Source organism: Oncorhynchus gorbuscha, unplaced genomic scaffold (genome assembly GCF_021184085.1).
Source record: "Oncorhynchus gorbuscha isolate QuinsamMale2020 ecotype Even-year unplaced genomic scaffold, OgorEven_v1.0 Un_scaffold_748, whole genome shotgun sequence".
Classification (NCBI taxonomy): domain Eukaryota; kingdom Metazoa; phylum Chordata; class Actinopteri; order Salmoniformes; family Salmonidae; genus Oncorhynchus; species Oncorhynchus gorbuscha.
In genome coordinates, this window is record NW_025745791.1 from 167,931 (window position 1) to 184,440 (window position 16,510).

At 42.4% G+C, this 16,510-nt stretch overlaps 2 protein-coding genes across 2 annotated transcripts; one reads left to right on the forward strand and one right to left on the reverse strand.

Annotated features, from left to right (window-relative positions):
* Positions 1 to 1,552: 1,552 nt before the first annotated feature.
* On the reverse strand, positions 1,553 to 2,865 carry LOC124020016 (basic salivary proline-rich protein 1-like). The gene is made up of 2 exons (XM_046335437.1): positions 2,676 to 2,865; positions 1,553 to 2,511 (listed from the first exon to the last, which is right to left on the reverse strand). Exons 1-2 carry the CDS (start codon positions 2,863 to 2,865, stop codon positions 1,553 to 1,555), a joined length of 1,149 nt encoding a protein of 382 aa, XP_046191393.1.
* Positions 2,866 to 2,901: 36 nt separating this feature from the next.
* On the forward strand, positions 2,902 to 15,034 carry LOC124020018 (ZP domain-containing protein-like). Its single transcript, XM_046335438.1, has 11 exons — positions 2,902 to 2,922; positions 3,118 to 3,265; positions 5,143 to 5,193; positions 5,447 to 5,588; positions 5,947 to 6,102; positions 6,194 to 6,249; positions 6,376 to 6,551; positions 6,804 to 7,204; positions 11,055 to 11,151; positions 11,422 to 11,638; positions 14,649 to 15,034. The coding sequence occupies exons 1-11, from the start codon at positions 2,902 to 2,904 to the stop codon at positions 14,813 to 14,815; spliced, it is 1,632 nt and encodes a 543-aa protein (XP_046191394.1). The 3' UTR covers positions 14,816 to 15,034.
* The last annotated feature ends 1,476 nt before the right edge of the window (positions 15,035 to 16,510 follow it).

Here is a 16,510-nt window from a genome sequence, read left to right on the forward strand (position 1 = left end):
CCCATAGGGGCCGTCTCAGTCATCTACAACAGCATTCTAGAATTCTATTGTGGTCTAAAGGGTTAAACAATACATTCTGTTTTATTCTACATCTACATAACACTACAGTCACGTCACTGTTATCTGGGATTATTATCTACTAATGAAAGTGTTTTTTTTGTTTCTCTCTGTGATGTCATGAGTAGAGTTCCTCAGAACTGCTTTTCCACTCTTCCTCTCTTGGCCTATGACCCGGATGGAGATGACGTGAGGTGCCACTTCCCTGTGAACGTCGCACACCCCAACATTACACTTGACAGGGTAATAAAATGAACAATATCCCTCCCTGCAGATTGATGTAGATGAAATCAAGCCCGTTTATTAACGGATTAGTGCGTGGGGTATTATTAAGATAGCTAAAATCAGATCGGTTGAAGAATTGTTCCGACTTCAAAGGCACGTGAACAATCCCTGCGGAGGTACTGCAGAAGGTTCCCCCTCTCAATGTTTTTATGAATATCGCTAGCAACAACATAATAAACACATTTATTATTACATACCCACAGTAGACAAGAGGAGAATATCTTATTTCTAACGATGTCAACTTTATTTCTCAACTCTGAACATTGAGCAAATTACACTCATGCTATCCAATGACACTCACTGGAGTATGTGATTTAGGATTTTAAAAAGCACACGTGAATAGGTGTGGCTTCATGTGCTCGTGGGAAATGGGAAACTGGGAAACTGGGAAACTGGGAAGTGGGAAATGGGAAACTGGGAAGTGGGAAACTGGGAAATGGGAAACTGGGAAGTGGGAAACTGGGAAGTGGGAAATGGGAAACTGGGAAATGGGAAACTGGGAAATGGGAAACTGGGAGGTGGGGAAGTAGGAAACTGGGAAGTGGGAAACTGGGAAGTGGGAAACTGGGAAACTGGGAAATGGGAAGTCCGACATGAATGTGTTCACATGCCTTTGAAGTTAGAACGATTCTTTAACAAATACGATTTTAGATAGCTTGATAAGCTAGCTAACGTTGCTAATTATAAAATTAGCTTGCTTAACATTGACGATATGGTCAAACTAGCTACATTATCCTTATTGATAATGTTGTAATTGTCAAAAAGGGATTTGTTGTCATTTTTTGGTTGAAAAGGTGAAATGTCAGTGGTGAAACGTCGCTACATGGCAATTCGGGAAACAACAAGCTTCCCACTTGTAACTCCGACTTAGAAGGTCGTTCCCACTTCCGATAACTCTGATAGCATGTGAATGCGGCACAGGCTACCAGTGCCACTGGCTGCTGGTAAGCTTTCTTGACTTGGACATAATGCTTTGCCAACACATGGCTGACCTTTGTTTAACCAGATAAACAGTTGCTCTAAGCAAAAATGTATTTGTAATTACCTTTCTAGCTAATAGGATATGTTTAGGCTTACACTTCCTCTTCCAATTATAATGTGGGGAGATCAAAATAATGAAAATTATCTACAAAATACTTTCATTTTAAAATGTTGATTACTTCTCCTATCCATTATCATTTACCTGATGTGTAGGAAAAACACGTTTTTGCTAACTGTATGATGTTGGTCGCCGGTTTGCCTGGGACGGGGACCCTGGGTCGCCGGTTTGCCTGGGACGGGTCCCTGGGTCATCGGTTTGCCTGGGACGGGTCCCTGGGTCGCCGGTTTGCCTGGGACGGGGACCCTGGGTCGCCGGTGTGCCTGGGACGGGTCCCTGGCGTCGCCGGTTTGCCTGGGACGGGTCCCTGGGTCGCCGGTTTGCCTGGGACGGGTGCCTGCGTCGCCGGTTTGCCTGGGACGCGTCCCTGGGTTGCCGGTTTGCCTGGGATGGGTCCCTGGGTTGCCGGTTTGCCTGGTACGGGTCCCTGCGTCGCCGGTTTGCCTGGGACGGGTCCCTGGGTTGCCGGTTTGCCTGGGACGGGTCCCTGGGTTGCCGGTTTGCCTGGTACGGGTCCCTGCGTCGCCGGTTTGCCTGGGACGGGTCCCTGGGTCGCCGGTTTGCCTGGGACTGGTGCCTGCATCGCCGGTTTGCCTGGGACGGGTCCCTGGGTTGCCGGTTTGCCTGGGACGGGTCCCTGGGTTGCTGGATTGCCTGGGACGGGTCCCTGGGTTGCCGGTTTGCCTGGTACGGGTCCCTGCGTCGCCGGTTTGCCTTGGACGGGTCCCTGGGTTGCTGGTTTGCCTGGGACGGGTCCCTGGGTTGCTGGTTTGCCTGGGACGGGTCTCTGGGTTGCCGGTTTGCCTGGTACGGGTCCCTGCGTCGCCGGTTTGCCTTGGACGGGTCCCTGGGTTGCAGGTTTGCCTGGGACGGGTCCCTGGGTTGCCGGTTTGCCTGGTACGGGTCCCTGCGTCGCCGGTTTGCCTGGGACGGGTCCCTGGGTTGCAGGTTTGCCTGAGACGGGTCCCTGGGTTGCCGGTTTGCCTGGGACGGGTCCCTGGGTTGCCGGTTTGCCTGGTACGGGTCCCTGCGTAAGGTTTGCCTGGGACGGGTCCCTGGTTCCGGTTTGCCTGAAAGGTCCCTGTTTATTATTATTTATTATTGCCGGTTTGCCACGGGTCCCTGCATCGCCGGTTTGCCTGGGACGGGTCCCTGGGTTCAGGTTTGCCTGGGACGGGTCCCTGGGTTGCTGGTTTGCCTGGGACGGGTCCCTGTTGCTAGGTTTGCCTGTTACGGGTCCCTATCATCTCGGTTTCCCTCACGGGTCCCTGGGTTGCTGGTTTGCCTGGGACGGGTCCCTGGGTTGCTGGTTTGCCTGGGACGGGTCTCTGGGTTGCCGGTTTGCCTGGTACGGGTCCCTGCGTCGCCGGTTTGCCTTGGACGGGTCCCTGGGTTGCAGGTTTGCCTGGGACGGGTCCCTGCATCGCAAGTTTGCCTGGGACGGGTCCCTGGGTAAGATAATGTTGAAGATCCCTGGTCTAGTGTGAAAGACCCTTGCTTATTATTATTTATTATAAACATTCAATCCAATTGAGCACAATTAACATCCAACATGGCATAGGTGCACTGATCTGGGATCAGTTTTTCCTTTTCAGATCATAATGAATAGGATTCCGTGGACAGGGAGAAACTGTTCCTAGATCAGCAGTTAATTCACTATCATCTCATCCCTCCAGGTCCAGTGCACTCTGCATGCCACGGGCCAGTTGGCTGTAGGGTTGCATGTATTTGAGGTGCTGCTGCAGGACCACCCCACTGTAGACGTCAACATGACGGGATATAAATGGAATTATACCAGAAAGGCCCTGAACGAGTCCTATGCCAGTAACCCGACTCCACCCCGTTCAGCCGCGTGCCGTTGCAGTTTGCCGTGGAGAGTAAGTAGCATGTCTCACAGTTGAATGCTTCCTTTTGGCATAGAGAACCAACCAATAAATTTAATTAAATGGGATTTGTCTAGTATGTTTTGTCTAGTCGTATAATATGTATAGATCAGTGACGCATAGTCATTTGTCAAAAAATAAAACAGAATTGGAGTTTTATTTTGGTAAAAGTGGTGTAGGTTTCAAATTGAACTCGTAGTTTGTTTATGCAGACATGGTTTTAATCTCCCTAATTACATTACTACTTACCTTTATTTACTGAGAGCAGAATGGCAACCTGTTATGTTCACCTGGTGGAATGACATAGGCAGTCATTGTAAATGGACCTGATGGTTTTAATCTTAACTGACTTAATTTTATTTAACTGACATGTACAAAAAAAAATTTTACCTTTATTTACTGAGAGCAGTACAAAATGGCAACCTGCATGGTTTTAATCTCCCTAATTACATTACTACTTACCTTTATTTACTGAGAGCATACAAAATGGCAACCTGCATGGTTTTAATCTCCCTAATTACATTACTAATTATCTTTATTTACTGAGAGCAGTACAAAATGCTATCAATCTAGCTAAAAACAAACACCCTACTGCCCCTGATAAAATAATCAGATAAGAATTTAGTCTGAAGCATTGTCAGTCATTGTTTACAGACAGGACTGTATATCCTGAGATCAAAATGATAGCAATGGATACAAGGACTAAAGGGGTAATCTGAGATCAAAATGAAGCAATGGACAAAGCAGACATCCATGAGATCAAAATTAGCAATTTGGTAAACCATGAGGGATGATTCTGGAGAAATACAACCATGAGATCTCAAATGTATAGACAAAATGGATGATTCTGGAGAAATGCAACCACTCTCAAATGTATAGACGGGGCTATGCATACAAAGACTGACTATCCATCAGATCAAAATGATAGCTATGGATACATAGGGGCGGCAGGGTAGCTTAGTGGTTAGAGTGTTGGACTAGTAACCGGAAGGTTGCAAGTTCAAACCCCCGAGCTGACAAGGTACAAATCTGTCGTTCTGCCCCTGAACAGGCAGTTATAACCCACTGTTCCTAGGCCGTCATTGAAAATAAGAATTTGTTCTTAACTGACTTAATTTTATTTAACTGACATGTCAAAAAAAAAACATTTTTTAAAAGGACTGACCATCCATGAGATCAAAATGATAGCAATGGATACAAGGACTGACTATCCATGAGATCAAAATGATAGCAATGGATACAAGGACTGACTATCCATGAGATCAAAATGATAGCAATGGATACAAGGACTGACTATCCATGAGATCAAAATGATAGCAATGGATACAAGGACTGACTATCCATCAGATCAAAATGATAGCAATGGATACAAGGACTGACTATCCATCAGATCAAAATGATAGCTATGGATACAAGGACTGACTATCCATCAGATCAAAATGATAGCTATGGATGCAAGGACTGACTATCCATGAGATCAAAATGATAGCAATGGATACAAGGACTGACTATCAATGAGATCAAAATGATAGCTCTGGATACAAGGACTGACTATCCATGAGATCAAAATGATAGCTTTAACCATGCTATAAAACTATACAAACATTAGATTAAATAAAACAAGCTTGTATTCTAGCTAGTGATTTATTAAGACAGTTGAACTAAGCTCCTGAGGCATTTCTATGAGTCATAGTCTTGAAGAATCAATGTCTATATATCATTACTTTAATAGTATAATAATGGATGTAGCAATCCCAGAATGCCCCTTTATTAACACACCCACTAGATGTCTAAAACCTGTCCTTTCTGTGGTTTTAGTCCAGCCAACTCTGTCCAACTGTCTCCCTGGCTACATAGAGAATGCCAAGAGTGTGCAGAGCTGTCATCAAGGCAAAGGGTGGCTACTTTGAAGAATCTCAAATATAAAATATATTTAGATTTGTTTAACACTTTTTTGGTTACTACATGATTCCGTATGTGTCATTTCATAGTTTTGATGTCTTCACTATTATTCTACAATTTAGAAAATAGTAAAAAAAAAAAAAAAAACCCTTGAATGAGTAGGTGTGTCTAAATGATTGACTGGTATTGTATCTAAAACCTGTCCTTTCTGTGGTTTTAGTCCAGCCAGCTCTATCCAACTGTCTCCCTGGCTACATACGACCACAGTTCTTGACTCCAACACCTTCACATGGGGATGTCCATCATGCCGCTGTGGGTCACCTGTACCAACTCGAAGCCCGAGTAAAAACCGCTCATGCCAAGTAAGAGTACCTCTCTCACCTACATCACCTTACTGTCCAAAAGTCCATCGACTTCCTCCATTGTCTTACCTCTGGACTGACTGACTGCAGAGACCACAACACTTAGCAATGCTCGTGTTTTTTAAAACCAAAATCAAATCAAATCAAATCAAATGTATTTATATAGCCCTTCGTACATCAGCTGATATCTCAAAGTGCTGTACAGAAACCCAGCCTAAAACCCCAAACAGCTTGAAAACAGCACATGAAAACTGAAAACTGAATGAGATTAATAGAGTTTGATATAACCAAAATACTCCTTGGCATCCTCACACTTGTCCAGGGGTTGTAACCTCTCTGTCTTTCTGCTTCCTCAAAGGACATTTGACTTCCAGGTCAGCGGCCCTTCCAACATGACCAAGAAGATCAGGGATGAGGGCTCTGGTGTCACGAGGCTCTTCCTGGGCTGGATCCCGCAGGAAAGACACCTGAGACAAAACATTCCCATCTGTTTCACTGCCGAGACAAACGAGAGGTACGTTGAAGGGACATTTACAGTAGTTGTTGTTGTTGTTGTTGTTGTTGTTGTTGTGGTCATTGTTGTCCTCATTTGTTCTTCATTTCAGCCAGTCAGAGATGAGATGTGTGGTTGTGGTGGTGGCCAAAGCCCTCGCACTTACAGGTAAGTTGATTTTCACCCCCTTCAGTCATTGCACTGTTGCTAGATAGACTTCCATGTATGTTATAGGGTAAGATCCAATCCTAACGTGATGACACACACATAACACATAATTTCCTCTGTGTACAGGTGAGGCGAATGTTTCGTGCACAGAGAATAGGATCAGCATCGCCGTGAGCAAGGCCTATCTGCCTGGGGTGGACATGAAGTGGCTGCGGCTAGCCGACTCATCCTGCTCCCTAACCTCCAACCAAACACACATCATGGGCACCATGTCACTCAAAACCTGTGGCACAAAGATGGAGGTATGAGAAATATTCGAACACACACACACACACACACACACACACACACACACACACACACACACACACACACACACACACACACACACACACACACACACACACACACACACACACACACACACACACACACACACACACACACACACACACACACACACACACACACACTTGGTGTGCCATCTCTTTCTCCTTTCTTGTGTTTTGTTTCTTATCTTCCTAAATCTGGTTTCTCTCTCCGCTTCTATCTAGGATGCAGGTGACTTCATGGTGTTCAAAAACGAAATAAACTCCTTCGACGCGGTCAACGCGACCATCACGCGACGTAACCGGATCAACATCGGCTTCTCCTGCCGGTATCCCAAGACCGTCAGCATTTCCAACTATTACCAGATCCACAGCTCCAACTACATGTTCACTGAGTCCAACTTTGGGAGCTTCGGCTACACCTTTGAGGTCTTCAAGGACAGTAAGTTCACCCAGAAGGTGGATCCCAGTGCTTACCCAGTGAAGGTGAAGCTAATGGACAGGCTGTACATGGGCATCCAGGCCCAGGCCGATCTGCCCAAGGTACAGCTGTTGGTGGAGTCTTGCAAAGCCACTCCGGATGACAGCGCCAGCAGCAGTCTCTTCTATGACCTCATCAAAGACGGGTGAGGCAGGGGTCCCACAGAAGGGCTGTGGGCTTGAAGCTGTGAAAGTGGAATTGCAGGAATCTGCCGTCGTGCTCCGGGTGGAGTCCCGGTGAGACCAAGGTCTCCTTTACAAGGGAGCCCTGCATGACAAACTATTACACACTCAAGGCAGCATAGGAAATACACAACATTTTTCCTTGTTTACCACCCCTGTTGCATTATGTGGCCTGAAATGCAAATCTTATTTTGTTTATCTGCAAGAGTAAAGAATGTGTGACAACAGGTAACAGTCAACATAATGTTGTATTCCTAAATGGTAAACAACAGGTAACAGTCAACATAATGTCACCTTCCTAAATGGTAAACAACAGGTAACAGTCAACATAATGTCACCTTCCTAAATGGTAAACAACAGGTAACAGTCAACATAATGTCACCTTCCTAAATGGTAAACAACAGGTAACAGTCAACATAATGTCACCTTCCTAAATGGTAAACAACAGGTAACAGTCAACATAATGTTGTATTCCTAAATGGTAAACAACAGGTAACAGTCAACATAATGTCACCTTCCTAAATGGTAAACAACAGGTAACAGTCAACATAATGTCACCTTCCTAAATGGTAAACAACAGGTAACAGTCAACATAATGTCACCTTCCTAAATGGTAAACAACAGGTAACAGTCAACATAATGTCACCTTCCTAAATGGTAAACAACAGGTAACAGTCAACATAATGTCACCTTCCTAAATGGTGAACAACAGGTAACAGTCAACATAATGTCACCTTCCTAAATGGTGAACAACAGGAAACAGTCAACATAATGTTGTATTCCTAAATGGTAAACAACAGGAAACAGTCAACATAATGTTGTATAATGTCAGTCCTTCCTAAATGGTAAACAACAGGAAACAGTCAACACCTTCCTAAATGGTCAGTCAACTTCCTAAATGGTAAACAACAGGAAACAGTCAACATAATGTCACCTTCCTAAATGGTAAACAACAGGTAACAGTCAACATAATGTCACCTTCCTAAATGGTGAACAACAGGTAACAGTCAACATAATGTCACCTTCCTAAATGGTAAACAACAGGAAACAGTCAACATAATGTTGTATTCCTAAATGGTGAACAACAGGAAACAGTCAACATAATGTTGTATTCCTAAATGGTAAACAACAGGAAACAGTCAACATAATGTTGTATTCCTAAATGGTGAACAACAGGAAACAGTCAACATAATGTTGTATTCCTAAATGGTAAACAACAGGTAACAGTCAACTTAATGTCACCTTCCTAAATGGTAAACAACAGATAACAGTCAACTTAATGTCACCTTCCTAAATGGTAAACAACAGGTAACAGTCAACATAATGTCACCTTCCTAAATGGTGAACAACAGGAAACAGTCAACATAATGTTGTATTCCTAAATGGTGAACAACAGGTAACAGTCAACATAATGTCACCTTCCTAAATGGTAAACAACAGGAAACAGTCAACATAATGTCACCTTCCTAAATGGTAAACAACAGGAAACAGTCAACATAATGTCACCTTCCTAAATGGTAAACAACAGGAAACAGTCAACATAATGTCACCTTCCTAAATGGTAAACAACAGGTAACAGTCAACATAATGTCACCTTCCTAAATGGTGAACAACAGGTAACAGTCAACATAATGTCACCTTCCTAAATGGTGAACAACAGGAAACAGTCAACATAATGTTGTATTCCTAAATGGTGAACAACAGGAAACAGTCAACATAATGTTGTATTCCTAAATGGTGAACAACAGGAAACAGTCAACATAATGTTGTATTCCTAAATGGTAAACAACAGGAAACAGTCAACATAATGTCACCTTCCTAAATGGTAAACAACAGGTAACAGTCAACATAATGTCACCTTCCTAAATGGTAAACAACAGGAAACAGTCAACATAATGTCACCTTCCTAAATGGTAAACAACAGGAAACAGTCAACATAATGTCACCTTCCTAAATGGTAAACAACAGGAAACAGTCAACATAATGTCACCTTCCTAAATGGTAAACAACAGGTAACAGTCAACATAATGTCACCTTCCTAAATGGTAAACAACAGGAAACAGTCAACATAATGTTGTATTCCTAAATGGTGAACAACAGGAAACAGTCAACATAATGTTGTATTCCTAAATGGTAAACAACAGGAAACAGTCAACATAATGTTGTATTCCTAAATGGTGAACAACAGGAAACAGTCAACATAATGTTGTATTCCTAAATGGTAAACAACAGATAACAGTCAACATAATGTCACCTTCCTAAATGATAAACAACAGGTAACAGTCAACATAATGTCACCTTCCTAAATGGTAAACAACAGGTAACAGTCAACATAATGTCACCTTCCTAAATGGTGAACAACAGGAAACAGTCAACATAATGTTGTATTCCTAAATGGTAAACAACAGGTAACAGTCAACATAATGTCACCTTCCTAAATGGTAAACAACAGGAAACAGTCAACATAATGTCACCTTCCTAAATGGTGAACAACAGTCACCTTCCTAAATGGTGAACAACAGGAAACAGTCAACATAATCAACATTGTGTATTCCTAAATGGTGAACAACAGGAAACAGTCAACATAATGTTGTATTCCTAAATGGTGAACAACAGGAAACAGTCAACATAATGTTGTATTCCTAAATGGTGAACAACAGGAAACAGTCAACATAATGTTGTATTCCTAAATGGTAAACAACAGGAAACAGTCAACATAATGTCACCTTCCTAAATGGTAAACAACAGGTAACAGTCAACATAATGTCACCTTCCTAAATGGTAAACAACAGGAAACAGTCAACATAATGTCACCTTCCTAAATGGTAAACAACAGGAAACAGTCAACATAATGTCACCTTCCTAAATGGTGTCAACATAATGTCACCTTCCTAAATGGTAAACAACAGGTAACAGTCAACATAATGTCACCTTCCTAAATGGTAAACAACAGGAAACAGTCAACATAATGTTGTATTCCTAAATGGTGAACAACAGGAAACAGTCAACATAATGTTGTATTCCTAAATGGTAAACAACAGGAAACAGTCAACATAAGGTTGTATTCCTAAATGGTGAACAACAGGAAACAGTCAACATAATGTTGTATTCCTAAATGGTAAACAACAGATAACAGTCAACATAATGTCACCTTCCTAAATGGTAAACAACAGGTAACAGTCAACATAATGTCACCTTCCTAAATGGTAAACAACAGGAAACAGTCAACATAATGTTGCATTCCTAAATGGTAAACAACAGGTAACAGTCAACATAATGTTGTATTCCTAAATGGTAAACAACAGGAAACAGTCAACATAATGTTGTATTCCTAAATGGTAAACAACAGGTAACAGTCAACATAATGTCACCTTCCTAAATGGTAAACAACAGGTAACAGTCAACATAATGTCACCTTCCTAAATGGTAAACAACAGGTAACAGTCAACATAATGTCACCTTCCTAAATGGTAAACAACAGGAAACAGTCAACATAATGTCACCTTCCTAAATGGTAAACAACAGGTAACAGTCAACATAATGTCACCTTCCTAAATGGTAAACAACAGATAACAGTCAACATAATGTCACCTTCCTAAATGGTAAACAATGTTGTTTTGTTTTCCCTAATTATTTTTGTTTGTTTTCCACAGTTGCTATTTGTCTACCAGTCTTTATTGACTATGAGAAGCACATAATGCTATTGGCAAGCTTCAAATGGGACTGAGAGATTACACAAACGTAATCATGAATGAATTTGTTTCCATCCTGTCTCAGTAAAAATGTACTTTCTTTCTTTCTTTTACAATGAAGGTGTCTAAAGGACGAGACAGTCAAGGTTTATCCCGGGAACCGAACCCAATTCTACTTTGAGGTCCAGGCCTTCAAATTCACTGGGAGCTACGACCAGGTAAAACCCAACATCAAAATGACTAGACTTCACATTCTTTCTTTTGTTATATTTACTGACTTTATTAGAGCATAATCATGTTGCATCAATGTGGAATTTACCTGGCGACATCAAGACGCACAGGTTTGGTCTTATTCAGACACAGATTTCAACCTCAATGTTTATTTCACAAATATCAACCCAACTGGTTGATTGTGGATGTTGATCCGGTATTAGGAACATCTCCTTGGATCATCACCTCCCCTTTCACATCCCATGACCCTCCTCCAGGTGTTCCTCACCTGTACCGTCATCCTGTGTGAGGTAGGAAATCCCAACTCTCGGTGTGACCAGGGCTGCCTGAACAAAGCCTCGCGGAGGCGCAGGCGAGATCTCCCCAACGGAGAGACAGACAGGCACTACATTACCCAGGGTCCTTTCCGTGTGGTCAGAGAGACCCAGCCCAGTGCAGACCAGAAGACAGGTGCAGGTGAAAAGACCCGTGCAGGTAATTACCCCACTCTTAGGGATGGATCGAAATGGACAGAATTGGTACCTGGAGGAAAAGGGGGAGGGTTATGCTTTTTCTATTTCAGTCAAGGGGAAGGTTTTTGAGGTCTAGTCCGGGGGAGGGTCATGTAATTGATGAAATGTAAATATTTCTCAGTGTTTTTTAATTAGTTTCTTATTAGGCTGTATATCGATGTGTGTCTGATGCCACCCCTCATCTCTGATTCTCCACTGGACACTCAATATCAAGTGAGCCTATAGGCTGTTTAGAGTGGTCTCAATCAAATGATCCATAGCCTATAGGCTGTTTAGAGTGGTCTCAATCAAATGATCCATTGCCTATAGGCTGTTTAGAGTGGTCTCAATCAAATGATCCATTGCCTATAGGCTGTTTAGAGTGGTCTCAATCAAATGATCCATTGCCTATAGGCTGTTTAGAGTGGTCTCAATCAAATGATCCATAGCCTATAGGCCACGAAGTGCATGCTGGGAGAAGCACAGAGCAAAGTTATATTTCTAAGATCGCTGCTGGGTGTGTGTAAATCAAACTAGGCTGCATTACACACTGCAATGGATATTCCAACCCTGAGCCCCGGCCTGCTCTGTTCTTGTTGACCATCCCTTCCCCCCAAAAAACAGTGTTCTGCCTAACCAATGGCTGTGCTCTGTAGGCCCATCCTAACCAATGGCTGTGCTCTGTAGGCCCATCCTAACCAATGGCTGTGCTCTGTAGGCCCATCCTAACCAATGGCTGTGCTCTGTAGGCCCATCCTAACCAATGGCTGTGCTCTGTAGGCCCATCCTAACCAATGGCTGTGCTCTGTAGGCCCATCCTAACCAATGGCTGTGCTCTGTAGGCCCATCCTAACCAATGGCTGTGCTCTGTAGGCCCATCCTAACCAATGGCTGTGCTCTGTAGGCCCATCCTAACCAATGGCTGTGCTCTGTAGGCCCATCCTAACCAATGGCTGTGCTCTGTAGGCCCATCCTAACCAATGGCTGTGCTCTGTAGGCCCATCCTAACCAATGGCTGTGCTCTGTAGGCCTATGGTGGCAGTTCAGGAAGAGAGTCAAAGGCTTCCTCTAAAATGTTTTGTTTGATTCGGCCTCGTCCAACAAATGCACCAACTTGCGGTCAGACTAGCCTATTTAATTTACCTTTATTTAACTAGGCAAGTCAGTCAAGAACAAATTCTTATTTTCAACGACGGCCTAGGAACAGTGGGTTAACTGCCTGTTCAGGGGCAGAACGACAGATTTGTACCTTGTCAGCTCAGGGATTGAATTTATAACCTTCCGGTTACTAGTTCAACGCTCTAACCACTAGGCTACCCTGCCACCCCTATAGCCTATGTTCTGTTCTGTTCAGCTTGAGAATGAGATTCTGTCCTTGTCCAGTCGTGAAATCCATAGATTAGGGAGGAAATTAATTAATTTAAATTTACTGATTTACTTTAACTCTGTAAAATAACTGAAATCGTTGAAAATACACGATATATTCAAAAGTACGTGGACACCCCTTCAAATGAGTGGATTTTGCTATTTCAGCCACACCGTTGCTGACAGGTGTATAAAATTGAGCACACAGCCATGCAATCTCCATAGACAAACATTGGCAGTAGAATGGCCTTACTGAAGAGGCACCGTCGTAGGGCGCCACCTTTCCAACAAGTCAGTCCGTCAAGTTACTGCATTGCTAAAGGTCAACTATAGGTGCTGTTATTGTGAAGTGGAAACACGGAGGAGCAACAACGGCTCAGCCGGGAAGTGGAAGGCAAAACAAGCTCACAGGACGGACCAGCGAGTGCTGAAGCGCCTGGAAATCGTCTCTCCTCAGTTGCAACACTCACAACCGAGATCCAAACTGCCTCTGGAAGCAACGTCAGCATTAAGAACTGTTTGTTCGGAAGCTTCGTGAAATGGGTTTCCATGGCCGAGCAGCCGCATACAAGCCTAAGATCACCATGCGCAATACCAAGTGTCGGCTGCAGTGGTGTAAAGCTCGCCGCCATTGGAACAGTGGAAACGCGTTCTCTGGAGTGATGAATTACGCTTCACCATCGGGCAGTCCGACGGTTGAATCTGAGTTTGGCGAATGCCAGAAGAGCGCTACCTGCCTGAATAAGTGGGGCCAACTGTAAAGTTTGGTGTAGGAGAAATAATGGTCTGGGGCTGTTTTTCATGGTTTGGCCCCTTAGTTCCAGTGAAGGGAAATCTTAACGCTACAGCATACAATGACATTCTAGACGATTCTGTGCTTCCAATTTTGTGGCACAGTTTGGGGAAGGCTCTTTCCTGTTTCATCACGACAATGATGAAGTGAGGTCCATACAGAAATTATTTGTCAAGATTGGTGTTGAAAAACTTGACTGGCCTGCACAGAGCCCTGACCTCAACCTCATCGAACACCTTTGGGATGAATTGGAATGCTGACTGCGAGCCAGGCCTAATCGCCCAACATCAGTGCCCGACCTCGATAATGCTCTTGTGGCTGAATGGAAGTCCCCGGAGCAATGTACCAACATCTAGTGGAAAGCCTTCTCAGAAGAGTGGAGGCTGTTATAGCTGCAAATGGGGGACCAACTCCATATTAATGCCTATGATTTTGGAATGAGATGTTCGACGAGCAGGTGTCCACATACTTTTGGCCTCGTAGTGTATCTTTTGCTGAATGCAGGGCCATCCATTTTCCTTTCAGAGTGGTCTGATTTTCTCCATGTAACCGTTATTATAAATAACGTTCACCCTCTTAGTAAAGGATTCATTCTGATCAGGATTAGACCAGAAAAACACCAGTATGTCCCAGACAATTATGTTGAAGCATTTAGGATGAGGTTATAGGGTTACCCAGACCTAAAACATAACCCTGAACCCTGAACATGCTGACTGGATGGTCTGTGTCCCAATACTTTTTCATGACTGCTTTTCCTTGCCTGCTTTTTCCTAAACAAATATAAACTCCCATTACTCTGATGACATTATTTGGTTGTTTTTGCTGATGATTGCAGGTCCTGTTGAAGATGTGGAAGCTACATATTTTCTCAGATCGGACATGGGAACCATAGTCTTCGCCGGGCTGTTCATCATGACCTTGATTCTGCTGACAGTGGTCGTGGTCTATTTTTTGAAGAAGAGCAGAGCTGAAGAACACGAGGCTCTCATTACATATGATTAGAGAAATGTAACTGGATTTGTGTCTGACCAGGGTCACTTCTGGTTTACCAAAAGTAAAGCACACCTTTCTTTTAGTTTAACTTTTTAAACAACAAATGAACACTAGTTTACATACTGAATACGGTAACATTAACTACACAAATGAACACTAGTTTACATACTGAATACGGTAACATTAACTACACAAATGAACACTAGTTTACATACTGAATACTGTAACATTAACTACACAAATACGGTAACATTAACTACACAAATGAACACTAGTTTACATACTGAATACGGTAACATTAACTACACAAATGAACACTAGTTTACATACTGAATACTGTAACATTAACTACACAAATGAACACTAGTTTACATACTGAATACGGTAACATTAACTACACAAATGAACACTAGTTTACATACTGAATACGGTAACATTAACTACACAAATGAACACTAGTTTACATACTGAATACGGTAACATTAACTACACAAATGAACACTAGTTTACATACTGAATACTGTAACATTAACTACACAAATGAACACTAGTTTACATACTGAATACGGTAACATTAACTACACAAATGAACACTAGTTTACATACTGAATACTGTAACGTTACGACACTAATGTAGTTGGTTCATTCTTATTCTCCTTTCTGTGATATAGACATTTGCATCAACTGTTTGTTACTCCTGTGACTCAAGAAAGTGGAAGAAATTGGTTGTTGTTGAGAATCCTGTTATGCAAATAAGTCTGTATTGATTAAATACATTTTAGGCAAAAGTACTCTTTTATACTGTTCTCTGCCTCACCACTCATTCAAACATGATTTATTGCTTTAAAGGGGCAGTCATTTTATGACTAATAAATGTATGATATTTATTGATTCTTGAATATTTATAAATTCCTCATGAGTTTAGTTCAAGTGTTGTACCCCTATCAGAACCCCAAATATATGCTTGTTTTACTTCAATGTTTGTTAAGCGTCTATCTGTATTTTTGTCCAAATTGAGTTATTGACATTTAGCCTTGTTCTGTTCAATGTTCTGAACCGATATCCTATATATATATATATATATATTACTCTAAATACCCCAATTCATGTTAAGATCAAAAGAATACAAGATAAAAATAGCTGACACCGTTCAAATCAACGAGGAAAATGTAAAGCCAATTATCTCAGAATAATCTTTATGCAGACAGAACCTTTTAGTCCCAAACTCTAAATGTGTTTGTTTATGTCATAACCTCTACTACCTGTCACTCTCTCTGTTGGTTTGTTTATGTCATGACCTCTACTACCTGCCACTCTCTCTATTGGTTAGTTTATGTCATGACCTCTACTACCTGCCACTCTCTCTATTGGTTTGTTTATGTCATGACCTCTACTACCTGCCACTCTCTCTATTGGTTAGTTTATGTCATGACCTCTACTACCTGCCACTCTCTCTATTGGTTTGTTTATGTCATGACCTCTACTACCTGCCACTCTCTCTATTGGTTTGTTTATGTCATGACCTCTACTACCTGCCACTCTCTCTATTGGTTTGTTTATGTCATGACCTCTACTACCTGCCACTCTCTCTATTGGTTAGTTTATGTCATGACCTCTACTACCTGCCACTCTCTCTATTGGTTAGTTTTTATGTCACTACCTGCCACTCTCTATTGGTTTGTTTATGTCATGACCTCTACTACC